This window comes from Numenius arquata, unplaced genomic scaffold (assembly GCF_964106895.1).
Source record: "Numenius arquata unplaced genomic scaffold, bNumArq3.hap1.1 HAP1_SCAFFOLD_485, whole genome shotgun sequence".
Classification (NCBI taxonomy): Eukaryota; Metazoa; Chordata; class Aves; order Charadriiformes; family Scolopacidae; genus Numenius; species Numenius arquata.
This window is the reverse complement of record NW_027414682.1, coordinates 17,668-44,332: the sequence shown is the minus strand read 5'-3', so window position 1 is coordinate 44,332 and position 26,665 is coordinate 17,668. Positions and strand designations below refer to the sequence as shown.

The following is a 26,665-nucleotide window of genomic DNA, read 5'->3' as shown; positions in this document are numbered from 1 at the left end:
CGGTTCTGGTGATGTTGGGTGGGATGTGGGTCACTTGTGGGGCGGAGAAGGGGGATGTGGGGCTGGGTGTGGGGCGGGATGTGGGGCAGGGTGTGGGGCGGGGCGTGGGGCGCTATGGGGCAGGGTGTGGGGCAGAGGGAGGGAGGATGTGGGGCGGGAGATGGGGCTGAGGGAGGCGGTTCTGCTGATGTTGGGTGGGATTTGGGGCACTTGTGGGGCAGAGAAGGGGGATGTGGGGCAGGGTGTGGGGCGGGATGTGGGGCAGGGTGTGGGGCAGGGTGTGGGGCAGGGCGTGGGGCGCTATGGGGCAGGGTGTGGGGCAGAGAGAGGGAGGACGTGGGGCGGGAGATGGGGCTGAGGGAGGCGGTTCTGGTGGTGATGGGTGGGATGTGGGGCACTTGTGGGGCGGAGAAGGGGGATGTGGGGCTGGGTGTGGGGCGGGATGTGGGGCGGGATGTGGGGCACGGTGTGGGGCAGGGTGTGGGGCGCTATGGGGCAGGGTGTGGGGCAGAGGGAGGAAGGATGTGGGGCGGGAGATGGGGTTGAGGGAGGCGGTTCTGCTGGTGTTGGGTGGGATTTGGGGCACTTGTGGGGCAGAGAAGGGGGATGTGGGGCAGGATGTGGGGCAGGGTGTGGGGCGGGGCGTGGGGCGCTATGGGGCAGGGTGTGGGGCAGAGGGAGGGAGGATGTGGGGCGGGAGATGGGGCTGAGGGAGGCGGTTCCGGTGATGTTGGGTGGGATGTGGGGCACTTGTGGGGTGGAGAAGGGGGATGTGGGGCTGGGTGTGGGGCGGGATGTGGGGCAGGGTGTGGGGCAGGGTGTGGGGCAGGGCGTGGGGCGCTATGGGGCAGGGTGTGGGGCAGAGGGAGGGAGGATGTGGGGCGGGAGATGGGGCTGAGGGAGGCGGTTCTGCTGGTGTTGGGTGGGATTTGGGGCACTTGTGGGGCGGAGAAGGGGGATGTGGGGCGGGATGTGGGGCAGGGTGTGGGGCGGGGCGTGGGGCGCTATGGGGCAGGGTGTGGGGCAGAGGGAGGAAGGATGTGGGGCTGGAGATGGGGCTGAGGGAGGTGGTTCTGGTGATGTTGGGTGGGATTTGGGGCACTTGTGGGGCGGAGAAGGGGGATGTGGGGCTGGGTGTGGGGCGGGATGTGGGGCAGGGTGTGGGGCAGGGTGTGGGGCGCTATGGGGCAGGGTGTGGGGCAGAGGGAGGAAGGACGTGGGGCGGGAGATGGGGCTGAGGGAGGCGGTTCCGGTGATGTTGGGTGGGATGTGGGGCACTTGTGGGGCGGAGAAGGGGGATGTGGGGCTGGGTGTGGGGCAGGGTGTGGGGCACGGCGTGGGACGCTATGGGGCAGGATGTGGGGCAGAGAAGAGCAGGATGTGGGGCGGGAGATGGAGCACAAGGAGGGAGTTCCGTCATGGGGCAGTTGAGTCACTTGTGGGGCAGCTGTGGGGCAGGGGGGGGAACTTGTGGGGCAGGGGGGGGCACTTATGGGGCAGCCGTGGGTCTGACCCCCCCGTCTGCCCCACGGCAGAACCCAGAGCAGTCGGACGAGGATGAGGAGAAGAAGAGCCGGGACTCGGAAGGTGAAACCTGGGGGGGGGAATCTATGGGGCAGGGATCTATGGGGTGGGGCGCTATGGGTCAGGGCCCTGTGGGGCCGGGCTCTGTGGGGCAGGGCTCTATGGGGCAGGGATCTGTGGGGCAGGGATCTGTGGGGCAGAGCTCAACGGAGCAGAGCTCTATGGCTCAGAGCTCTCTTGAGCCGGGATCTATGGGTCGGGGCGCTATGGGGCTGGGCTCTATGGGGCTGGGATCTATGGGGCGGGGATCTATGGGTCGGGGATCTATGGGTCAGGGCTCTGTGGGGCAGGGCTCTATGGGGCAGGGATCTATGGGGCAGAGCTCAAGACAGCAGAGCTCGATGGCTCAGAGCTCTCTTGGGCCGGGATCTATGGGTCGGGGCGCTATGGGGCTGGGCTCTATGGGGCTGGGCTCTATGGGGTGGGGATCTATGGGGCTGGGATCTATGGGGCAGGGCGCTATGGGGCAGGGATCTATGGGGCAGAGCTCAACGGAGCAGAGCTCGATGGCTCAGAGCTCTCTTGAGCCGGGATCTATGGGTCGGGGCGCTATGGGGCTGGGATCTATGGGGCTGGGCTCTATGGGGCAGGGATCTATGGGGCAGGGATCTATGGGGCAGGGCGCTATGGGGCAGGGCTCTGTGGGGCAGGGATCTATGGGGCAGGGATCTATGGGGCAGAGCTCAACGCAGCAGAGCTCGATGGCTCAGAGCTCTCTTGAGCCGGGATCTATGGGTCGGGGCGCTATGGGGCTGGGATCTATGGGGCTGGGATCTATGGGTCAGGGATCTATGGGGCAGGGATCTATGGGTCAGGATGCTATGGGTCAGGGCTCTATGGGGCAGGGATCTATGGGGCAGAGCTCAAGACAGCAGAGTTCGATGGCTCAGAGCTCTCTTGGGCCGGGATGTATGGGTCGGGGCGCTATGGGGCTGGGCTCTATGGGGCTGGGATCTGTGGGGCGGGGATCTATGGGGCTGGGATCTATGGGTCGGGGCTCCATGGGGCCGGGCTCCATGGGGCAGGGCTCTATGGGGCAGGGATCTATGGGGCAGAGCTCAATGGAGCAGAGCTCTATGGCTCAGAGCTCTCTTGAGCCGGGATCTATGGGTCGGGGCGCTATGGGGCTGGGATCTATGGGGCAGGGATCTATGGGTCAGGGCGCTATGGGTCAGGGCTCTGTGGGGCAGGGCTCTATGGGGCAGGGATCTATGGGGCAGAGCTCAAGACAGCAGAGCTCGATGGCTCAGAGCTCTCTTGGGCCGGGATGTATGGGTCGGGGCGCTATGGGGCTGGGATCTATGGGGCTGGGCTCTATGGGGCAGGGATCTATGGGGCAGGGATCTATGGGGCAGGACGCTATGGGGCAGGGCTCTATGGGGCAGGGATCTGTGGGGCAGAGCTCAACGCAGCAGAGCTCTATGGCTCAGAGCTCTCTTGAGCCGGGATCTATGGGTCGGGGCGCTATGGGGCTGGGATCTATGGGGCAGGGATCTATGGGGCGGGGATCTATGGGGCAGGCCGACCCCTTTCTCTCTGCCCCACACCAGCCTCGGGCTCTTCCTCCTCGGGGGAGGACGAGGAAGACGATGACGGCGTCGCTTCCTTCCTGAAGAAAAAAGAGGAGCCGCGTTCCCGTTTCCTGAAGGTACCCGGGGGGGGGAGATGTGGGGCAGCCCCATAGAGGAAAGAAAACGGCGCTATGGGGCGGCCCCACAAGCGGGTTTTTTTCCGCCCCATAGGGAGGGGAAGAAGAGGAAGAGGAGGAATCGGAGGAGGAGGAAGATTGGGGATCTTCTGGTTCCGGCACCGACTCAGAATCGGACGAAGAAGAAGGAAAATTTACGTCTTTGGCTTCCAAATTTTTAAAGAAGTGAGTTCCTGCCCCATAAGTGTGGGGCTGGGGGAGGTGTGGGGCTGCCCCACGTTTAACTTATGGGGCTGGGCCCCACGTAGGGACGAGGAAAAAAAAGGGGGAGAGAGAAAAAGGGAAGAGAAAGCCAAGAAAAAACACGATCGGAAGAGCCGGAGGTTGGAAGAGGAAGAGGAAGATGATGGAGAGTGGGAGAAGGTCAAGGGGGGCGTCCCCCTGGTGAAGGTGAGGCCGTGGGGCAGGGGGGGAAGATGTGGGGCGCGCTATGGGGCAGAGCCCCATAAGTGATTTCGTTTTGCCTCCCCGTAGGAGAAACCCAAGATGTTCGCCAAAGGGACGGAGATCACCCACGGGGTGGTGGTGAAGAAGCTCAACGAGATCCTGCAGGCCAGGGGGAAGAAGGGGACGGATCGGTGAGGCCGTGGGGCGGGGAGCTATGGGGCGGGGATCTATGGGGCTGGGGGATCCGTGGGGCAGAGATCTGTGGGGCTGGGGTTGAGTTCGGAGGGAGAAGATCGAGTCCAACCCCCTCATCTTCCTCTCCCAACCCCATTTTAGTGCCCTCTATCCATGCATGGGGCAGGCTGTGGGGCAGAGCCATGGGGCAGGGTGTGGGGCAGGGATCTGTGGGGCTGGGGGATCCGTGGGGCAGAGATCTGTGGGGCTGGGCTTGAGTTTGGAGGGAGAAGATCAAGTCCAACCCCATCGTGTCCCTCTCCCAACCCCATCTTAGTCCCTTCTATCAACGTGTGGGTCACGCTATGGGTCACGCTATGGGGCAGGGTGTGGGGCAGGGATCTGTGGGGCTGGGGGATCCGTGGGGCAGAGATCTGTGGGGCTGGGCTTGAGTTTGGAGGGAGAAGATCAAGTCCAACCCCCTCATTTTCCTCTCCCAACCCCATCTTAGTGTTCTTTATCCATGTGTGGGTCACGCTGTGGGGCAGAGCTATGGGGCAGGGTGTGGGGCGGGGAGCTATGGGGCTGGGGGATCCGTGGGGCAGAGATCTGTGGGGCTGGGCTTGAGTTTGGAGGGAGAAGATCAAGTCCAACCCCATCGTGTCCCTCTTCCAACCCCAACTATGTCCACTTTATGAAGGTGTGGGTCACGCTGTGGGGCAGAGCTATGGGGCAGGGTGTGGGGCAGGGAGCTATGGGGCTGGGGGGATCCGTGGGGCAGAGATCTGTGGGGCTGGAGTTGAGTTTGGAGGGAGAAGATCAAGTCCAACCCCATCGTGTCCCTCTTCCAACCCCAACTGTGTCCACTTTATGAAGGTGTGGGTCACGCTATGGGGCAGAGCTATGGGGCAGGGTGTGGGGTAGGGATCTATGGGGCTGGGGGATCCGTGGGGCAGAGATCTGTGGGGCTGGGGTTGAGCTTGGGGGAGAAGATCAAGTCCAACCCCATCGTGTCCCTCTCCCAACCCCATCTTAGTCCCTTCTATCAATGTGTGGGCTGGGCTGTGGGTCACGCTATGGGGCAGGGTGTGGGGCAGGGATCTATGGGGCTGGGGGATCCGTGGGGCAGAGATCTGTGGGGCTGGGGTTGAGTTCAGAGGGAGAAGATCAAGTCCAACCCCATCGTGTCCCTCTTCCAACCCCATTTTAGTGCCCTCTATCCATGTGTGGGGCAGGCTGTGGGTCACGCTGTGGGGCAGGGTGTGGGGCAGGGATCTATGGGGCTGGGGGATCCGTGGGGCAGAGATCTGTGGGGCTGGAGTTGAGTTCGGAGGGAGAAGATCAAGTCCAACCCCATCCTTCTCCCTGGTCTTCCTTTCCCAATGCCAACTATGTCCACTTTATGAAGGTGTGGGTCACGCTGTGGGGCAGAGCTATGGGGCAGGGTGTGGGGCAGGGATCTATGGGGCTGGGGGATCCATGGGGCAGAGATCTGTGGGGCTGGGGTTGAGTTTGGAGGGAGAAGATCAAGTCCAACCGTGTCATGTCCCTCTCCCAACCCCATCTTAGTTCCTTCTATCCATGTGTGGGTCACGCTGTGGGGCAGGGTGTGGGGCAGGGATCTATGGGGCTGGGGGATGTGTGGGGCAGAGATCTATGGGGCAGACGCATCTATGGGGCAGCTTAGAGACGAAACCCAAGCCCTACCCCCTCCGTCACCCCTCAGCTTGCAGATCCCTCCAGCCCCATAGACCCCCTCCAGCCCCACGGCTCTGCCCCACGGCTCTGCCCCACACCCTGCCCCACACCCTGACCCACGGCTCTGCCCCACAGCGCGGCCCAGATCGAGCTGCTGCAGCTGCTGGTGGCCATCGCCAACGAGAACGGGCTGGGGGTGGCCCTGGAGGTGAAGATCAAGTTCAACATCATCGCCTCCCTCTACGACTACAACCCCAACCTGGCCACCTACATGAAGGTGTGGGGCTGGGGGATCTATGGGGCAGGGTGTGGGGCAGGATGTGGGGCAGGGATGTGTGGGGCTGGAGGGATCTGTGGGGCTGGGGTTGGGTTTGGAGGGAGAAGATGGACCCGACCCCGTCGTGTCCCTCTTGAATTCAAAGCCCATCTTTGGTGCCGTGTGCAAATGTGTGGGGCAGGATGTGGGGCAGAGAGAGATGTGGGGCTGGGGGATCTATGGGGCAGGGATGTGTGGGGCTGGAGGGATCTATGGGGCTGGGGTTGGGTTTGGGGGAGAAGATGGACCCGACCCCATCACGTCCCTCTTGAATTCAAAGGTCTTCTTGACCTCCTGTGTGAAGGTGTGGGGTGGGATCTATGGGGCAGAGGGAGATGTGGGGCTGGGGGATCTATGGGGCAGGCCGTGGGGCAGGGATGTGTGGGGCTGGAGGGATCTATGGGGCTGGGGTTGGGTTTGGAGGGAGAAGATGGACCCAACCCCGTCGCGTCCCTCTTCAGCCCATCTTTGGTGCCGTGTGCAAATGTGTGGGGCAGGATGTGGGGCAGAGAGAGATGTGGGGCTGGGGGATCTATGGGGCAGGCCGTGGGGCAGGGATGTGTGGGGCTGGAGGGATCTATGGGGCTGGGGTTGGGTTTGGGGGAGAAGATGGACCCGACCCCATCGTGTCCCTCTTGAATTCAAAGGTCTTCTTGGCCTCCTGTGTGAAGGTGTGGGGTGGGATCTATGGGGCAGAGGGAGATGTGGGGCTGGGGGATCTATGGGGCAGGGATGTGTGGGGCTGGAGGGATCTATGGGGCAGGGATGTGTGGGGCTGGAGGGATCTATGGGGCTGGGGTTGGGTTTGGGGGAGAAGATGGACCCGATCCCATCGCGTCCCTCTTCAGCCCATCTTTGGTCCCGTGTACAAATGTGTGGGGCAGGATGTGGGGCTGGGGGATCTATGGGGCAGGGTGTGGGGCAGGATGTGGGGCAGGGATGTGTGGGGCTGGAGGGATCTGTGGGGCTGGGGTTGGGTTTGGAGGGGGAAGACCAAGCCCAACCCCATCGTGTCCCTCTCCCAACCCCATCTTAAGTCTCTTCTATCCACGTGTGGGTCGCGCCGTGGGTCCCGCTATGGGGCAGGGCTGTGGGGCAGGGTGTGGGGCAGGGATCTATGGGGCTGGGGGATGTGTGGGGCAGGGATCTATGGGGCTGGGGTTGGGTTTGGAGGGAGAAGACCAAGCCCAACCCCATCGTGTCCCTCTCCCAACCCCATCTTAAGTCTCCTCTATCCACGTGTGGGTCGCGCTGTGGGTCCTGCTATGGGGCAGGGCTGTGGGGCAGGGATCTATGGGGCTGGGGGATGTGTGGGGCAGAGATCTATGGGGCTGGGGGGCAGTTTAGAGGTGAAGACCAAGCCCAACCCCATCGCGTCCCTCTCCCAACCCCATTTTAAGTCCCTTCTATCCACGTGTGGGGCAGGCTGTGGGTCGCGCTATGGGGCAGGGATGTGTGGGGCAGGGATCTATGGGGCTGAGGGTGTCGTGCCCCCCAGCCCGAGATGTGGCAGAAGTGCTTGGGCTGCATCGAGGAGCTGCTGGACGTTCTCTTCGCCCACCCCGAGATCTTCATCGGGGAGAACATCCTGGAGGAGTCGGAGAACCTCAGCAACCCCGAGCAGGTGGGGGGAGATGTGGGGCAGAGGTGTGGGGTGGAGGTGTGGGGCGGGGATGTGGGGCGGGGATGCGGGGCAGGGCCGGGGGTGGGGCTGGGGGGGTAGTTATGGGGCTGGAGGGCGTAGTTATGGGGCTGAAGAGGACTTATGGGGCTGGAAGAGGGACTTATGGGGCTGGAGGGGGGACTTATGGGGCTGGAGGGGGTGGTTGTGGGGCTGGAGGAGGGAGTTATGGGGCTGGAGGGGGGACTTATGGGGCTGGAGGGGGGAGTTATGGGGCTGGAGGGGGTGGTTGTGGGGCTGGAGGAGGGAGTTATGGGGCTGGAGAGGACTTATGGGGCTGGAGGGGGGACTTATGGGGCTGGAGGGGGGAGTTATGGGGCTGGAGGGGGACTTATGGGGCTGGAGGAGGGAGTTATGGGCTGGAGGGGGGACTTATGGGGCTGGAGGGGGTGGTTGTGGGGCTGGAGGGGGGACTTATGGGGCTGGAGGGGGTAGTTATGGGGCTGGAGAGGACTTATGGGGCTTGAGGGGGGAGTTATGGGGCTGGAAGGGGGAGTTATGGGGCTGGAGGGAGGACTTATGGGGGCTGGAAGGGGGAGTTATGGGGCTGGAGGGGGGACTTATGGGGCTGGAGGGGGTGGTTGTGGGGCTGGAGGGGGGACTTATGGGGCTGGAGGGGGTGGTTGTGGGGCTGGAGGGGGGACTTATGGGGCTGGAGGAGGGAGTTATGGGGCTGGAGGGGGGACTTATGGGGCTGGAGGGGGTGGTTGTGGGGCTGGAAGAGAGACTTATGGGGCTGGAGGGGGTGGTTGTGGGGCTGGAGGGCAGTTATGGGGCTGGAGGGGGGAGATGTGGGGCAGTGTGTGGGGTGGGGCTGTGGGGCAGGGCCGGGGGTGGGGCTGGAGGGGGAATTATGGGGCTGGAAGGGGTAGTTATGGGGCAGGTGTGGGGCAGGGCCGGGTGTGGGGCTGGAGGGGAGAGTTACGGATCTGTGGGTTCAGTTGTGGGGCCGGGGGACCTCTTGTAGGAGATCTATGGGTTCCGCCCCACACTTGTGGGTCCCGCCCCCCAACTTATGGGTCAGGTGTGGGTCTGGAAGAGGTGTTTGGAGGGGATTATGGCTCTTTAGAACCAGTTGTGGGGCCGGAGACCCACCGGTGGAGCCAGAGGACCTCTCGTAGGAGATCTACGGGTTCCGCCCCACACTTGTGGGTCCCGCCCCCCAACTTATGGGTCAGGTGTGGGTCTGGAAGAGCCATTTCAAGGCTCTTAGAGCTCTTTGGAGCCAGTTGTGGGGCCGGAGACCCACCGGTGGAGCCGGAGAACCTCTTGTAGGAGATCTACGGGTCCCGCCCCACACTTGTGGGTCCCGCCCCCCAACTTATGGGTCAGGTGTGGGTCTGGAAGAGCTGTTTGGAGGCTCCTAGAGCTCTTTGGAACCAGTTGTGGGGCTGGAGACCCACCGGTGGACCCAGAGGACCTCTTGTAGGAGATCTCCGGGTTCCGCCCCACACTTATGGGTCCCGCCCCCCAACTTATGGGTCAGGTGTGGGTCTGGAAGAGCTGTTTGGAGGGAATTATGGCTCTTTGGAACCAGTTGTGGGGCCGGAGACCCACCGGTGGAGCCGCAGAACCTCTTGTAGGAGATCTATGGGTTCCGCCCCACACTTGTGGGTCCTGCCCCCCAACTTATGGGTCAGGTGTGGGTCTGGAAGAGCTGTTTGGAGGGGATTATGGCTCTTTAGAACCAGTTGTGGGGCCGGAGACCCACCGGTGGGGCCGGAGAACGTCTTGTAGGAGATCTATGGGTCCCGCCCCACACTTATGGGTCCCGCCCCACACTTATGGGTCCTGCCCCCCAACTTATGGGTCAGATGTGGGTCAGATGTGGATCTGGGAGACCGGTTTGGAGGCTCTTAGAGCTCTTTGGAACCAGTTGTGGGGCTGGAGACCCACCGGTGGAGCCGGAGAACCTCTCGTAGGAGATCTCCGGGTTCCGCCCCACACTTGTGGGTCCTGCCCCACACTTGTGGGTCCCGCCTCACAACTTATGGGTCAGATGTGGGTCAGGAGTGGGTCTGGAAGAGCTGTTTGGAGGGAATTATGGCTCTTTAGAACCAGTTGTGGGGCTGGAGACCCACCGGTGGAGCCGGAGAACCTCTTGTAGGAGATCTCCGGGTTCCGCCCCACACTTGTGGGTCCCGCCCCCCAACTTATGGGTCAGATGTGGGTCAGGTGTGGATCTGGGAGACCGGTTTGGAGGCTCTTAGAGCTCTTTGGAGCCAGTTGTGGGGCTGGAGACCCACCGGTGGAGCTGGAGAACCTCTCGTAGGAGATCTATGGGTCCCGCCCCACACTTGTGGGTCCCGCCCCACACTTATGGGTCAGATGTGGGTCAGGAGTGGGTCTGGAAGAGCTGTTTGGAGGGGATTATGGCTCTTTAGAACCAGTTTTGGGGCTGGAGACCCACCGGTGGAGCCGGAGAACCTCTTGTAGGAGATCTACGGGTCCCACCCCACACTTGTGGGTCCCGCCCCACACTTATGGGTCAGATGTGGGTCAGGAGTGGATCTGGAAGAGCTGTTTGGAGGGAATTATGGCTCTTTAGAACCATTTGTGGGGCTGGAGACCCACCGGTGGAGCCGGAGAACCTCTCGTAGGAGATCTCCGGGTTCCGCCCCACACTTGTGGGTCCCGCCCCCCAACTTATGGGTCAGATGTGGGTCAGGTGTGGATCTGGAGGACTGGTTTGGAGGCTCCTAGAGCTCTTTGGAGCCAGTTGTGGGGCTGGAGAGCCACCGGTGGGGCTGGAGAACCTCTCGTAGGAGATCTACGGGTTCCGCCCCACACTTGTGGGTCCCGCCCCCCAACTTATGGGTCAGGTGTGGGTCAGATGTGGATCTGGAAGAGCCGTTTGGAGGGGATTATGGCTCTTTAGAACCAGTTTTGGGGCTGGAGACCCACCGGTGGAGCCGGAGAACCTCTTGTAGGAGATCTACGGGTCCCACCCCACACTTGTGGGTCCCGCCCCACACTTATGGGTCAGATGTGGGTCAGGTGTGGGTCTGGAAGAGCTGTTTGGAGGGAGTTACGGCTCTGTAGAACCAGTTGTGGGGCTGGAGAGCCACCGGTGGAGCCGCAGAACCTCTTGTAGGAGATCTACGGGTCCCGCCCCACACTTGTGGGTCCCGCCCCCCAACTTATGGGTCAGATGTGGGTCTGGAAGAGCTGTTTGGAGGGGATTATGGCTCTTTAGAACCAGTTGTGGGGCCGGAGACCCACCGGTGGAGCCGGAGAACCTCTCGTAGGAGATCTCCGGGTTCCGCCCCACACTTGTGGGTCCAGCCCCCCAACTTATGGGTCCTTATTTTCCTCCCCCCCCCCCCCAGCCCTACCGCGTGCGGGGCTGCATCCTGACGCTGGTGGAGCGCATGGACGAAGAATTCACCAAGATCATGCAAAACACCGACCCCCATTCCCAAGGTGAACGTCCCACCCCACCGGGGATGGAAACCTACTTATGGGGCAGGAGGAGATCTATTCCTCAGCCCCACATATTTTTTCCTGCCCCATAGAATACGTGGAGCACCTGAAGGACGAGGGTCGGGTTTGTTCCATCATCGGTCGCCTCCAGAAATATCTACAGGAGAAAGGGACGACGGAGGAGCTTTGTCGCGTCTTTCTCCGCCGCGTCCTTCACACCTACTACAAATTCGACTACGGGGCTCGACGCCGTGGGGCCGGAGACCCCCAAGTGTGGGGCGGCGAAGGTGACGATGAAGATGAAGAAGAAGACTCGGCCGCTCTGATGGAACGTCTCTGTAAATTTATTTACGCCAAAGATCGAACCGATCGCATCCGAACCTGCGCCATCCTCTGTCACATCTACCACCACGCTCTCCACAGCCGCTGGTACGCCGCCCGGGACCTCATGCTCATGTCCCACCTTCAGGACAACATCCAACACGCCGATCCGCCCGTCCAGGTCAGGCCCCATAGACGGCGCCGCGGAGGTTTTGGGGCGGAAATGGCCCCATAAGTGGCTCCCGACCCGCTATGGGGCGGGGAGAACCCATAACGCCACCAAAAGGCTCCGTAGGGGTGGGCGCTGAGTCCCTGAGAAGCATCTCAGTAGGGTTCCTCAAGGGTTCCTTAAGGGTTCCATCAGGTTTCTGCCCCATAAGTGGCTCCCGACCCGCTATGGGGCGGGTGGGGGGTGCTATGGGGCGGGGAGAACCCATAACACCACCAAACGCCTCCGTAGGGTGGGTAGAAGGGAGGTTGTGGGCATCTCAGTAGGGTTCCTCAAGGGTTCCTCGTGGATTCCATCAGATTTCTGCCCCATAAGTGGCTCCCGACCCGCTATGGGGCGGGTGGGGGGTGCTATGGGGCGGGGAGAACCCATAACACCACCAAACGCCTCCGTAGGGTGGGTAGAAGGGCGGTCGTGGGCATCTCAGTAGGGTTCCTCGTGGGTTCCTCAAGGGTTCCTCAAAGATTCCTCATGGGTTCCATCAGATTTCTGCCCCATAAGTGGCTCCCGACCCGCTATGGGGCAGGTAGAAGGCACTATGGGGCGGGGAGAACCCATAACACCACCAAACGCCTCCGTTGGGTGGGTAGAAGGGAGGTTGTGGGCATCTCAGTAGGGTTCCTCAAGGGTTCCTCAAGGATTCTTCATGGGTTCCATCAGATTTCTGCCCCATAAGTGGCTCCTGACCTGCTATGGGGCGGGGAGAACCCATAACACCACCAAACGCCTCCGTAGGGTGGGTAGAAGGGAGGTTGTGGGCATCTCAGTAGGGTTCCTCGTGGGTTCCTCAAGGGTTCCTCGTGGGTTCTATCATGTTTGTGCCCCATAAGTGGCCCCATAAGTGGCTCCCGACCCGCTATGGGGCGGGGAGAACCCATAACGCCACCAAACGCCTCCGTAGGGTGGGTAGAAGGGCGGTTGTGGGCATCTCAGTAGGGTTCCTCAAGGGTTCCTCAAGGGTTCCTCAAAGATTCCTCATGGGTTCCATCAGGTTTCTGCCCCATAAGTGGCTCCCGACCCGCTATGGGGCGGGGAGAACCCATAACGCCACCAAACTCCTCCGTAGGGTGGGTAGAAGGGAGGTTGTGGGCATCTCAGTAGGGTTCCTCGTGGGTTCCTCAAGGGTTCATCAAGGATTCCATCAGATTTCTGCCCCATAAGTGGCTCCCGACCTGCTATGGGGCGGGGAGAACCCATAACGCCACCAAAAGGCTCCGTAAGGGTGGGCGCTGAGTCCCTGAGGAGCATCTCAGTAGGGTTCCTCAAGGGTTCCTCATGGGTTCCATCAGATTTCTGCCCCATAAGTGGCTCCTGACCCGCTATGGGGTGGGTGGGGGGTGCTATGGGGCGGGGAGAACCCATAACACCACCAAACGCCTCCGTAGGGTGGGTAGAAGGGCGGTCGTGGGCATCTCAGTAGGGTTCCTCGTGGGTTCCTCAAGGGTTCCTCAAAGATTCCTCATGGGTTCCATCAGATTTCTGCCCCATAAGTGGCTCCCGACCCGCTATGGGGCAGGTAGAAGGCACTATGGGGCGGGGAGAACCCATAACACCACCAAACTCCTCCGTAGGGTGGGTAGAAGGGAGGTTGTGGGCATCTCAGTAGGGTTCCTCAAGGGTTCCTCAAGGATTCCACCATGTCTCTGCCCCATAAGTGGCTCCCGACCCGCTATGGGGTGGGTGGGGGGTGCTATGGGGCGGGGAGAACCCATACCACCACCAAAAGGCTCCGTAGGGGTGGGCGCTGAGCCCCTGAGGAGCATCTCAGTAGGGTTCCTCAAGGGTTCCTCAAGGGTTCCTCAAGGATTCTACCATGTCTCTGCCCCATAAGTGGCTCCCGACCCGCTATGGGGCAGGTAGAAGGCACTATGGGGCGGGGAGAACCCATAACACCACCAAACTCCTCTGTAGGGTGGGTAGAAGGGAGGTTGTGGGCATCTCAGTAGGGTTCCTCGTGGGTTCCTCAAGGGTTCCTTGTGGGTTCTATCATGTTTGTGCCCCATAAGTGGCCCCATAAGTGGCTCCCGACCCGCTATGGGGCGGGGAGAACCCATAACGCCACCAAACTCCTCCGTAGGGTGGGTAGAAGGGAGGTTGTGGGCATCTCGGTAGGGTTCCTCAAGGCTTCCTCAAGGATTCTTCATGGGTTCCATCAGATTTCTGCCCCATAAGTGGCTCCCGACCCGCTATGGGGTGGGTGGGGGGTGCTATGGGGCGGGGAGAACCCATAACACCACCAAAAGGCTCCGTAGGGGTGGGCGCTGAGTCCCTGAGGAGCATCTCAGTAGGGTTCCTCAAGGGTTCCTCATGGGTTCCATCAGGTTTCTGCCCCATAAGTGGCTCCCGACCCGCTATGGGGTGGGTGGGGGGTGCTATGGGGCGGGGAGAACCCATAACACCACCAAACGCCTCCGTAGGGTGGGTAGAAGGGAGGTTGTGGGCATCTCAGTAGGGTTCCTCGTGGGTTCCTCAAGGGTTCCTCGTGGGTTCTATCATGTTTGTGCCCCATAAGTGGCCCCATAAGTGGCTCTTGACCTGCTATGGGGCGGGGAGAACCCATAACGCCACCAAAAGGCTCCGTAGGGGTGGGCGCTGAGTCCCTGAGAAGCATCTCAGTAGGGTTCCTCAAGGGTTCCTTAAGGGTTCCATCAGGTTTCTGCCCCATAAGTGGCTCCCGACCCGCTATGGGGCGGGTGGGGGGTGCTATGGGGCGGGGAGAACCCATAACACCACCAAACGCCTCCGTAGGGTGGGTAGAAGGGAGGTTGTGGGCATCTCAGTAGGGTTCCTCAAGGGTTCCTCGTGGGTTCCATCAGGTTTCTGCCCCATAAGTGGCTCCCGACCCGCTATGGGGCGGGTAGAAGGCACTATGGGGCGGGGAGAACCCATAACACCACCAAACTCCTCCGTAGGGTGGGTAGAAGGGAGGTTGTGGGCATCTCAGTAGGGTTCCTCAAGGGTTCCTCAAGGGTTCCTCGTGGATTCCATCAGATTTCTGCCCCATAAGTGGCTCCCGACCCGCTATGGGGCGGGGAGAAGGCACTATGGGGCGGGGAGAACCCATAACGCCACCAAACTCCTCCGTAGGGTGGGTAGAAGGGCGGTCGTGGGCATCTCAGTAGGGTTCCTCATGGGTTCCTCAAGGGTTCCTCGTGGATTCCATCAGGTTTCTGCCCCATAAGTGGCTCCCAACCCGCTATGGGGCAGGTAGAAGGTGCTATGGGGCGGGGAGAACCCATAACACCACCAAACGCCTCCGTAGGGTGGGTAGAAGGGCGGTCGTGGGCATCTCAGTAGGGTTCCTCAAGGGTTCCTCAAGGGTTCCTCGTGGATTCCATCAGATTTCTGCCCCATAAGTGGCTCCCGACCCGCTATGGGGCAGGTAGAAGGCACTATGGGGCGGGGAGAACCCATAACACCACCAAACTCCTCCGTTGGGTGGGTAGAAGGGAGGTTGTGGGCATCTCAGTAGGGTTCCTCGTGGGTTCCTCAAGGGTTCCTTGTGGGTTCTATCATGTTTGTGCCCCATAAGTGGCCCCATAAGTGGCTCCCGACCCGCTATGGGGCGGGGAGAACCCATAACGCCACCAAACTCCTCCGTAGGGTGGGTAGAAGGGAGGTTGTGGGCATCTCGGTAGGGTTCCTCAAGGCTTCCTCAAGGATTCTTCATGGGTTCCATCAGATTTCTGCCCCATAAGTGGCTCCCGACCCGCTATGGGGTGGGTGGGGGGTGCTATGGGGCGGGGAGAACCCATAACACCACCAAAAGGCTCCGTAGGGGTGGGCGCTGAGTCCCTGAGGAGCATCTCAGTAGGGTTCCTCAAGGGTTCCTCATGGGTTCCATCAGGTTTCTGCCCCATAAGTGGCTCCCGACCCGCTATGGGGTGGGTGGGGGGTGCTATGGGGCGGGGAGAACCCATAACACCACCAAACGCCTCCGTAGGGTGGGTAGAAGGGAGGTTGTGGGCATCTCAGTAGGGTTCCTCGTGGGTTCCTCAAGGGTTCCTCGTGGGTTCTATCATGTTTGTGCCCCATAAGTGGCCCCATAAGTGGCTCTTGACCTGCTATGGGGCGGGGAGAACCCATAACGCCACCAAAAGGCTCCGTAGGGGTGGGCGCTGAGTCCCTGAGAAGCATCTCAGTAGGGTTCCTCAAGGGTTCCTTAAGGGTTCCATCAGGTTTCTGCCCCATAAGTGGCTCCCGACCCGCTATGGGGCGGGTGGGGGGTGCTATGGGGCGGGGAGAACCCATAACACCACCAAACGCCTCCGTAGGGTGGGTAGAAGGGAGGTTGTGGGCATCTCAGTAGGGTTCCTCAAGGGTTCCTCGTGGGTTCCATCAGGTTTCTGCCCCATAAGTGGCTCCCGACCCGCTATGGGGCGGGTAGAAGGCACTATGGGGCGGGGAGAACCCATAACACCACCAAACTCCTCCGTAGGGTGGGTAGAAGGGAGGTTGTGGGCATCTCAGTAGGGTTCCTCAAGGGTTCCTCAAGGGTTCCTCGTGGATTCCATCAGATTTCTGCCCCATAAGTGGCTCCCGACCCGCTATGGGGCGGGGAGAAGGCACTATGGGGCGGGGAGAACCCATAACGCCACCAAACTCCTCCGTAGGGTGGGTAGAAGGGCGGTCGTGGGCATCTCAGTAGGGTTCCTCATGGGTTCCTCAAGGGTTCCTCGTGGATTCCATCAGGTTTCTGCCCCATAAGTGGCTCCCAACCCGCTATGGGGCAGGTAGAAGGTGCTATGGGGCGGGGAGAACCCATAACACCACCAAACGCCTCCGTAGGGTGGGTAGAAGGGCGGTCGTGGGCATCTCAGTAGGGTTCCTCAAGGGTTCCTCAAGGGTTCCTCGTGGATTCCATCAGATTTCTGCCCCATAAGTGGCTCCCGACCCGCTATGGGGCAGGTAGAAGGCACTATGGGGCGGGGAGAACCCATAACACCACCAAACTCCTCCGTTGGGTGGGTAGAAGGGAGGTTGTGGGCATCTCAGTAGGGTTCCTCAAGGGTTCCTCAAGGGTTCCTCAACTCTCTCTCCCTGACAAAGTCCAGGAGGTGTCTCAGGGGGGTTCCCCCACCATCTCCAGAAGGTCCCTCACCAGCCCCACATCTCCCTGCCCCATAAGTCCTCTTCCAACCTCTCTGGGAGGTCCTTCATGGGTTCCACCACCATCTCTAGAAGGTTCCTCACGGGTTCCTCAACTCTTTCTCCCTCACAACGTCCATGAGGTTCCTCAGGGGGGTTCCACCACCATCTCCAGAAGGTTCCTCACCAGCCCCACATCTCCCTGCCCCATAAGTCCTCTTCCACCATCTCGGGGAGGTTCTTTATGGGTTCCACCACCACCTCTAGAAGGTTCCTCACGGGTTCCTCAGCTCCTTCTCCCTCATTGTCCCCTTGAGGTTCCTCGGGGGGGTTCCACCACCATCTCCAGAAGGTCCCTCACCAGCCCCACATCTCCCTGCCCCATAAGTCCTCTTCCAACCTCTCTGGGAGGTCCTTCATGGGTTCCACCACCATCTCTAGAAGGTTCCTCACGGGTTCCTCAACTCTTTCTCCCTCACAACGTCCATGAGGTTCCTCAGGGGGGTTCCACCACCATCTCCAGAAGGTTCCTCACCAGCCCCACATCTCCCTGCCCCATAAGTCCTCTTCCACCATCTCGGGGAGGTTCTTTATGGGTTCCACCACCACCTCTAGAAGGTTCCTCACGGGTTCCTCAGCTCCTTCTCCCTCATTGTCCCCTTGAGGTTCCTCGGGGGGGTTCCACCACCATCTCCAGAAGGTCCCTCACCAGCCCCACATCTCCCTGCCCCATAAGTCCTCTTCTACCATCTCCAGAAGGTTCTTTATGGGTTCCACCACCATCTCTAGAAGGTTCCTCACGGGTTCTTCTTGAGTTCCTGAGGTTCTTCTCCTTCACCGTCTCCTTGAGGTTCCTCAGGGGGGTTCCCCCACCATCTCCAGAAGGTTCCTCACCAGCCCCACATCTCCCTGCCCCATAAGTCCTCTTCCACCATCTCCAGAAGGTCCTTCATGGGTTCCACCACCATCTCTAGAAGGTTCCTCACGGGTTCCTCAACTCCTTCTCCCTCACAACGTCCAGGAGGTGTCTCAGGGGGGTTCCCCCACCATCTCCAGAAGGTTCCTCACCAGCCCCACATCTCCCTGCCCCATAAGTCCTCTTCCACCATCTCCGGGAGGTTCTTTATGGGTTCCACCACCACCTCTAGAAGGTTCCTCACGGGTTCCTCAACTCTCTCTCCCTCACAACGTCCAGGAGGTGTCTCAGGGGGGTTCCCCCACCATCTCCAGAAGGTCCCTCACCAGCCCCACATCTCCCTGCCCCATAAGTCCTCTTCCACCATCTCCAGGAGGTCCTTCATGGGTTCCACCACCATCTCTAGAAGGTTCCTCACAGGTTCCTCAACTCTTTCTCCCTCACAACATCCAGGAGGTTCCTCAGGGGGTTCCACCACCATCTCCAGAAGGTCCCTCACCAGCCCCACATCTCCCTGCCCCATAAGTCCTCTTCCACCATCTCCAGGAGGTTTGTTATGGGTTCCACCACCATCTCCAGAAGGTTCCTCATGGGTTCCTCACGGGTTCCTCAACTCCTTCTCCCTCATTGTCCCCTTGAGGTTCCTCAGGGGGTTCCCCCACCATCTCCAGAAGGTCCCTCACCAGCCCCACATCTCCCTGCCCCATAAGTCCTCTTCCACCATCTCCAGAAGGTCCTTCATGGGTTCCACCACCATCTCTAGAAGGTTCCTCACGGGTTCCTCACGGGTTCCTCACGGGTTCCTCAACTCCTTCTCCCTCACAACGTCCAGGAGGTGTCTCAGGGGGGTTCCCCCACCATCTCCAGAAGGTTCCTCCGCCCCCTAAGTGTCCTCCTGCCCCACATCTCCACCCCACCAGATCCTCTACAACCGCACCATGGTCCAACTGGGCATCTGCGCCTTTCGCGAGGGTTTGATCAAAGACGCCCACAACGCTCTCCTGGACATTCAGAGTTCCGGTCGAGCCAAAGAACTTTTGGGTCAAGGTCTTCTCCTTCGAAGTCTCCAAGAGAGGAACCCGGAGCAGGAGAAGGTGGAGAAGAGGAGACAGGTCCCGTTCCACATGCACGTCAACCTGGAGCTCCTGGAATGCGTCTACCTGGTGGCCGCCATGTTGTTGGAGATCCCTTACATGGCCGCCCACGAGTTCGACGCCCGGCGGAGGATGATCAGTAAACAGTTCCACCACCAGCTGCGGGTGGGGGAGAGGCAGCCCCTCTTGGGTAAGCTTTTGGGGGGTGGGGTGGGGTGGGGTGGGACCCATAAGTGGACCCATAAGTGGGCCCGAACCTCTATGGGGCGGCCAGACCCCATAACGACCACCCAATGTCTTCATAGGATGGGCGTTGAGGCCTTGAGGAGCATCTCAGTAGGGTTCCTCATGGGTTCCTCGTGGGTTCTATCACGTCTCTGCCCCATAAGTGGGTCTCTCCTGCCCCATAAGTCCCCCCCAAGACTCTATGGGGCAGCCAGACCCCATAACGACCACCCAATGTCTTCATAGGATGGGTGTTGAGGCCTTGAGGAGCATCTCAGTAGGGTTCCTCATGGGTTCCTCGCGGGTTCCTCATGGGTTCTACCAAGTCTCTGCCCCATAAGTGGACCCATAAGTGGGCCCGAACCTCTATGGGGCGGCCAGACCCCATAACGACCACCCAATGTCTTCATAGGATGGGCGTTGAGGCCTTGAGGAGCATCTCAGTAGGGTTCCTCACGGGTTCCTCATGGGTTCTACCAAGTCTCTGCCCCATAAGTGGGTCTCTCCTGCCCCATAAGTCCCCCCCAAGACTCTATGGGGCAGCCAGACCCCATAACGGCCACCCAATGTCTTCATAGGATGGGCGTTGAGGCCTTGAGGAGCATCTCAGTAGGGTTCCTCATGGGTTCCTCGTGGGTTCCTCATGGGTTCCTCGTGGGTTCTATCACGTCTCTGCCCCATAAGTGGACCCATAAGTGGGCCCGAACTTCTATGGGGCAGCCAGACCCCATAACACCACTCAACGTCTCCATAGGGTGGGCGTTGAGGCCTTGAGGAGCATCTCAGTAGGGTTCCTCATGGGTTCCTCGTGGGTTCTTCATGGGTTCTACCAAGTCTCTGCCCCATAAGTGGACCCATAAGTGGGCCCAAACCTCTATGGGGCGGCCAGACCCCATAACAGCACCCAATGTCTCCGTAGGGTGGGCATTGAGGCCTTGAGGAGCATCTCAGTAGGGTTCCTCACGGGTTCCTCGTGGGTTCTACCAAGTTTCTGCCCCATAAGTGGGTCTCCCCTGCCCCATAAGTCCCCCCCAAGCCTCTATGGGGCGGCCAGACCCCATAACGACCACCCAATGTCTTCATAGGATGGGCGTTGAGGCCTTGAGGAGCATCTCAGTAGGGTTCCTCATGGGTTCCTCATGGGTTCTATCACGTCTCTGCCCCATAAGTGGACCCATAAGTAGGCCCGAACCTCTATGGGGCGGCCAGACCCCATAACACCACCCAGTGTTTCCATAGGGTGGGCGTTGAGGCCTTGAGGAGCATCTCAGTAGGGTTCCTCGCGGGTTCCTCGTGGGTTCTACCAAGTCTCTGCCCCATAAGTGGGTCTCCCCTGCCCCATAAGTCCCCCCCAAGACTCTATGGGGCAGCCAGACCCCATAACACCACCCAGTGTTTCTATAGGGTGAGAGTTGAGACCTTGAGGAGCATCTCAGTAGGGTTCCTCACGGGTTCCTCTTGGTTCCTCATGGGTTCTATCATATCTCTGCCCCATAAGTGGACCCATAAGTGGGCCCGAACCTCTATGGGGCGGCCAGACCCCATAACGACCACCCAATGTCTTCATAGGATGGGCGTTGAGGCCTTGAGGAGCATCTCAGTAGGGTTCCTCGCGGGTTCCTCGTGGGTTCTACCAAGTTTCTGCCCCATAAGTGGGTCTCTCCTGCCCCATAAGTCCCCCCCAAGACTCTATGGGGCAGCCAGACCCCATAATGACCACCCAATGTCTTCGTAGGGTGGGCGTTGAGGCCTTGAGGAGCATCTCAGTAGGGTTCCTCATGGGTTCCTCGTGGGTTCCTCGTGGGTTCTATCACGTCTCTGCCCCATAAGTGGACCCATAAGTGGGCCCGAACTTCTATGGGGCAGCCAGACCCCATAACACCACTCAACGTCTCCATAGGGTGGGCGTTGAGGCCTTGAGGAGCATCTCAGTAGGGTTCCTCATGGGTTCCTCGTGGGTTCTTCATGGGTTCTATCACGTCTCTGCCCCATAAGTGGACCCATAAGTAGGCCCGAACCTCTATGGGGCGGCCAGACCCCATAACACCACCCAGTGTTTCCATAGGGTGAGAGTTGAGGCCTTGAGGAGCATCTCAGTAGGGTTCCTCACGGGTTCCTCGTGGGTTCCTCGTGGGTTCTACCAAGTCTCTGCCCCATAAGTGGGTCTCTCCTGCCCCATAAGTCCCCCCCAAGCCTCTATGGGGCAGCCAGACCCCATAACACCACTCAGTGTTTTCGTAGGGTGAGAGTTGAGGCCTTGAGGAGCATCTCAGTAGGGTTCCTCATGGGTTCCTCGTGGGTTCCTCATGGGTTCTATCACGTCTCTGCCCCATAAGTGGACCCACAAGTGGACCCACAAGTCACCCCAAGCCTCTATGGGGCAGCCAGACCCCATAACACCACTCAACGTTTCCATAGGGTGGGCGTTGAGGCCTTGAGGAGCATCTCAGTAGGGTTCCTCATGGGTTCCTCGTGGGTTCTATCACGTCTCTGCCCCATAAGTGGGTCTCTCCTGCCCCATAAGTCCCCCCCAAGCCTCTATGGGGCAGCCAGACCCCATAACACCACTCAACGTTTCCGTAGGGTGGGCGTTGAGGCCTTGAGGAGCATCTCAGTAAGGTTCCTCATGGGTTCCTCATGGGTTCCTCATGGGTTCTATCACGTCTCTGCCCCATAAGTGGACCCATAAGTAGGCCCGAACCTCTATGGGGCGGCCAGACCCCATAACACCACCCAGTGTTTCCATAGGTTGAGAGTTGAGGCCTTGAGGAGCATCTCAGTAGGGTTCCTCATGGGTTCCTCATGGGTTCCTCGTGGGTTCTACCAAGTCTCTGCCCCATAAGTGGGTCTCTCCTGCCCCATAAGTCCCCCCCAAGGCTCTATGGGGCAGCCAGACCCCATAACACCACTCAACGTTTCCGTAGGGTGGGCGTTGAGGCCTTGAGGAGCATCTCAGTAGGGTTCCTCGTGGGTTCCTCGTGGGTTCTATCACGTCTCTGCCCCATAAGTGGACCCACAAGTGGACCCACAAGTCACCCCAAGCCTCTATGGGGCAGCCAGACCCCATAACACCACTCAACGTTTCCATAGGGTGGGCGTTGAGGCCTTGAGGAGCATCTCAGTAGGGTTCCTCATGGGTTCCTCTTGAGCCCCACATCTCCCTGCCCCACATCCTGCCCCACAAGTCCCCCCCCCCAACCTTCTATGGGGCAGTGAAGTCCTCCAGGAGCATCTCCTTGAGGTTCCTCAAAGGTTCCTCAAGAGGTTCCTCCATCTCCAGGAGGTTCCTCCTGGGGTTCCACCACCCCCGGGAGGTTCCTATGGAGTCCCCCGTCTCTGCCCCACATCCTGCCCCACAAGTGGCCCCACAAGTCCCCCCCCAACCTTCTATGGGGCAGAAAAGTCCTCTAGGAGCATCTCCTTGAGGTTCTTCAAGAGGTTCCTCCATCTCCAGGAGGTTCCTCCTGGGGTTCCACCACCCCCGGGAGGTTCCTATGGAGTCTCCCGTCTCTGCCCCACATCCTGCCCCACAAGTCCCCCCCCCCACCTTCTATGGGGCAGTGAAGTCCTCCAGGAGCATCTCCAGGAGGTTCCTCAAGAGGTTCCTCAAGGGTTCTTCCATCTCCAGGAGGTTCCTCTTGGGGTTCCACCGCCCCCGGGAGGTTCCTATGGAGTCCCCCATCTCTGCCCCACATCCTGCCCCACAAGTGGCCCCACATACCTTCTATGGGGCAGTGAAGTCCTCCAGGAGCATCTCCTTGAGGTTCCTCAAGAGGTTCCTCCATCTCCAGGAGGTTCCTCCTGGGGTTCCACCACCCCCGGGAGGTTCCTATGGAGCCTCCCATCTCTGCCCCACATCCTGCCCCACAAGTGGCCCCACAAGTCCCCCCCCAACCTTCTATGGGGCAGAAAAGTCCTCTAGGAGTATCTCCTTGAGGTTCCTCAAGAGGTTCCTCCGTCTCCGGGAGGTTCCTCTTGGGGTTCCACCACCCCCGGGAGGTTCCTATGGAGTCCCCCGTCCCCCTGCCCCACATCCTGCCCCACAAGTCCCCCCCCCCACCTTCTATGGGGCAGTGAAGTCCTCCAGGAGCATCTCCAGGAGGTTCCTCAAGAGGTTCCTCAAGGGTTCCTCCATCTCCAGGAGGTTCCTCTTGGGGTTCCACCGCCCCCGGGAGGTTCCTACGGAGTCCCCCGTCTCTGCCCCACATCCTGCCCCACAAGTGGGTCCCTCCCGCCCCACAGGCCCCCCGGAGTCCATGCGGGAGCACGTGGTGGCGGCCTCCAAGGCCATGAAGATGGGGGACTGGAGGAGCTGCCACCGCTTCGTGGTCAATGAGAAGATGAACGGGAAGGTCTGGGACCTCTTCCCCGAGGCCGACAAGGTCCGCGCCATGTTGGTCAGGTGGGTCGTGGGGCGCTATGGGGCAGGGTGTGGGGCAGGATGTGGGGCAGGAGATGGGGCAGAAGGAGGGAGGGTGTGGGGCAGAAGAAGGCGGTTGTGGTGACGTTGAGTGGGATGTGGGGCACTTGTGGGGCAGAGAAGAGGGGTGTGGGGTGGGATGTGGGGCGCTATGGGGCACGGTGTGGGGCGGGATGTGGGGCAGGGTGTGGGGCAGGAGATGGGGCAGAGAGAGGGAGGGTGTGGGGCAGGAGATGGGGTAGAAGGAGGTGGTTGTGGTGACGGGTGGGAGGTGGGGCACTTGTGGGGCAGAGAAGGGGGATGTGGGGCGGGGTGTGGGGCGGGATGTGGGGCGCTATGGGGCAGGGTGTGGGGCGGGATGTGGGGCAGGAGATGGGGCAGAGAGAGGGAGGGTGTGGGGCAGGAGATGGGGTAGAAGGAGGCGGTTGTGGTGACGTTGGGTGGGAGGTGGGGCACTTGTGGGGCAGAGAAGGGGGGTGTGGGGCGGGATGTGGGGCAGGATGTGGGGCGGGATGTGGGGCAGAGAGAGGGAGGGTGTGGGGCAGAAGGAGGCGGTTGTGGTGACGTTGAGTGGGATGTGGGGCACTTGTGGGGCAGAGAAGGGGGGTGTGGGGCAGGATGTGGGGCAGGGCGTGGGGCGCTATGGGGCAGGGTGTGGGGCGGGGTGTGGGGCAGAGAGAGGGAGGATGTGGGGCAGGAGGTGATGATGGGGGGGGGGATGTGGGGCGGGATGTGGGGCAGAGAAGGGCGCTGTGGGGCAGGGCTATGGGGCAGGGTGTGGCCGCCATCTTGTCTCCTCCCCCCCTTTGGCCGCCATCTTGGATCCGCCATTTTCTCCCCCCATGGGCGGCCATTTTGTCCCCCCTTGGCGGCCATTTTGTCCCCCTTCCTCCGCCATTTTGTCCCCCCAGTGTCGGCCATTTTGTCCCCCTTCCTCCGCCATTTTCTCCCCCCATGGGCGGCCATTTTGTCCCCCTTCGGCGGCCATTTTGTCCCCCCAGGGCAGCCATTTTGTCCCCCTTCCTCCGCCATTTTCTCCCCCCATGGGCGGCCATTTTCTCCCCCCAGTGTCGGCCATTTTGTCCCCCTTCCTCCGCCATTTTGTCCCCCCCTTGGGCGGCCATTTTGTCCCCCCCTCACCCCCCATTTCCCCTCCGTCTCGTGTCCCCCCCCCACAGGAAGATCCAGGAGGAATCGCTCCGCACCTACCTCTTCACCTACAGCAGCGTCTACGACTCCATCAGGTGACGTCACGGGGGGGGGGGGGCGGGGCTGGAGTGGGCGTGGCTGGAAGTGACGTCACTGACCACACCCACCCCACCCCACCCCCAGCATGGAGATCCTGGCGGCCATGTTTGAGCTGGACCTTCCCACCGTCCACAGCATCATCAGCAAGATGATCATCAACGAGGAGCTGATGGTGGGGGGAGAGACCCTGACCCACATCTGTGGGGCTGGGAGGGGGTCCTGACCCACATCTATGGGGCTGGGAGGGGGTTTAAGAAGGTTCTGACCCACTTCTATGGGGCTGGGAGGGGGTTTGAGGGGGTTCTGACCCACTTCTATGGGGCTGGGAGGGGGTTTGAGGGGGTCCTGACCCACATCTATGGGGCTGGGAGGGGGTTTGAGGGGGTTCTGACCCACATCTATGGGGCTGGGAGGGGGTTTGAGGGGGTTCTGACCCACATGTATGGGGCTGGAGGGGTCCTGACCCACATCTATGGGGCTGGGAGGGGGCTTGAGGGGGTTCTGACCCACATCTGTGGGGCTGGAGGGGGTTTGAGGGGGTTCTGACCCACATCTATGGGGCTGGGAGGGGGTTTGAGGGAGTCCTGACCCACATCTATGGGGCTGGAGGGGGTTTGAGGGGGTTCTGACCCACTTCTATGGGGCTGGAAGGGGTTCTGACCCACATCTGTGGGGCTGGAGGGGTTTTGAGAGGGTTCTGACCCACATCTATGGGGCTGGGAGGGGGTTTGAGGGGGTCCTGACCCACATCTATGGGGCTGGAAGGGGTCCTGACCCACATCTATGGGGCTGGGAGGGGGTTTGAGGGGGTTCTGACCCACTTCTATGGGGCTGGGAGGGGGTTCTGACCCACATCTATGGGGCTGGGAGGGGGTTTGAGGGGGTTCTGACCCACATCTGTGGGGCTGGGAGGGGGTTTGAGGGAGTCCTGACCCACATCTATGGGGCTGGAGGGGGTTTGAGGGAGTCCTGACCCACTTCTATGGGGCTGGAGGGGGTTTGAGGGGGTTCTGCCCCACATCTATGGGGCAGACGGAGGAGATTTAACCCTTTCCATCCCCCAAATCCATCCTTGAAAGGGGAATCGGAGGGGTCTGGGCGCTATGGGGCGGCCGTGGGTCGCTGTGGGGCGGCTGTGGGGCAGGCTATGGGGCTGGGAGGTGTCCTGCCCCATAGATGTGGGGCAGGAGAAGGCGTTTATGGCTTCCTACCTCACATCCATGGGGCAGACGGAGGAGATTTAACCCTTTCCATCCCCCAAATCCCCCCCTGAATCCATCCTTAACGGGGGAGCTGGGGGTCCGGGCGCTATGGGGCGGCCGTGGGGCAGGCTATGGGGCTGGGGTGTGTCCTGCCCCATAGATGTGGGGCAGGAGAAGAGCTTTATTGCTTTCTACCCCACATCTACGGAGCAGACGGAGGAGATTTAACCCTTTCCATCCCCCAAATCCATCGTTAAGGAGGGAGTCGGGGGTCCGGGCTCTATGGGGCAGGCTATGGGGCAGCCCCCTAACCCTGCCCCACATCTTCTAGGCCTCCCTGGACCAGCCCACGGCCACGGTGATGATGCACCGGACGGAACCCACGGCGCAGCAGAACCTGGCGCTGCAGCTGGCGGAGAAACTGGGGACCCTGATGGAGAACAACGAGCGGGTCCTGGACCACAAACAGGGCTCCTTCGGGGGCTACTTCCGAGGTCCTGCCCCATAGATCCCTGCCCCATAGATTCTCCCAGCCCCATAGATCGACCCCCTACCTATTACTGACCCATGGATCTCCGCCCCACAGATCAAAAGGACGGCTACCGCAAAGGGGACGGCGGGTACCTGCGGCGCGGGGGGTATCGGCAGGAGAGAGGGGGCAACTACTGACCCACGGCGCGACCCACGGCGCGACCCATAGCGGCTCTGACCCACGGCGTGACCCACGGCGGCTCTGACCCACGGACGGACCCACGGACAGACCCACAGTGCGACCCACGGCCTGCCTCATGGCTCTCAGCCTGCCTCAGCGGCTTTGTGCTATGGGGCTCTGACCCACGGCGTGACCCATGGACTGACCCACGGCGTGACCCACGGCGGCTCTGACCCACGGACGGACCCACGGCGCGACCCACGGCCTGCCTCATGGCTCTCAGCCCCATAGCGGCTTTG

General features: G+C 61.0%; 1 protein-coding gene across 1 annotated transcript in view; it reads left to right on the top strand.

Moving 5' to 3' along the window:
* Window positions 1-26,383, top strand: part of LOC141478134 (eukaryotic translation initiation factor 3 subunit C-like) — a 35,868-nt gene extending 9,485 nt beyond the window's left edge. The window contains exons 6-20 of the mRNA XM_074167268.1: window positions 1,536-1,587; window positions 3,135-3,232; window positions 3,327-3,457; window positions 3,541-3,682; window positions 3,767-3,870; window positions 5,687-5,828; window positions 7,366-7,491; window positions 10,878-10,971; window positions 11,064-11,473; window positions 18,446-18,809; window positions 23,087-23,246; window positions 24,443-24,508; window positions 24,597-24,684; window positions 26,046-26,208; window positions 26,301-26,383. Of these exons, the coding sequence (XP_074023369.1) occupies window positions 1,536-1,587; window positions 3,135-3,232; window positions 3,327-3,457; window positions 3,541-3,682; window positions 3,767-3,870; window positions 5,687-5,828; window positions 7,366-7,491; window positions 10,878-10,971; window positions 11,064-11,473; window positions 18,446-18,809; window positions 23,087-23,246; window positions 24,443-24,508; window positions 24,597-24,684; window positions 26,046-26,208; window positions 26,301-26,383 (2,223 nt within the window). The remainder of the gene's footprint in view (window positions 1-1,535; window positions 1,588-3,134; window positions 3,233-3,326; window positions 3,458-3,540; window positions 3,683-3,766; window positions 3,871-5,686; window positions 5,829-7,365; window positions 7,492-10,877; window positions 10,972-11,063; window positions 11,474-18,445; window positions 18,810-23,086; window positions 23,247-24,442; window positions 24,509-24,596; window positions 24,685-26,045; window positions 26,209-26,300) is intronic.
* Window positions 26,384-26,665: the final 282 nt, after the last annotated feature.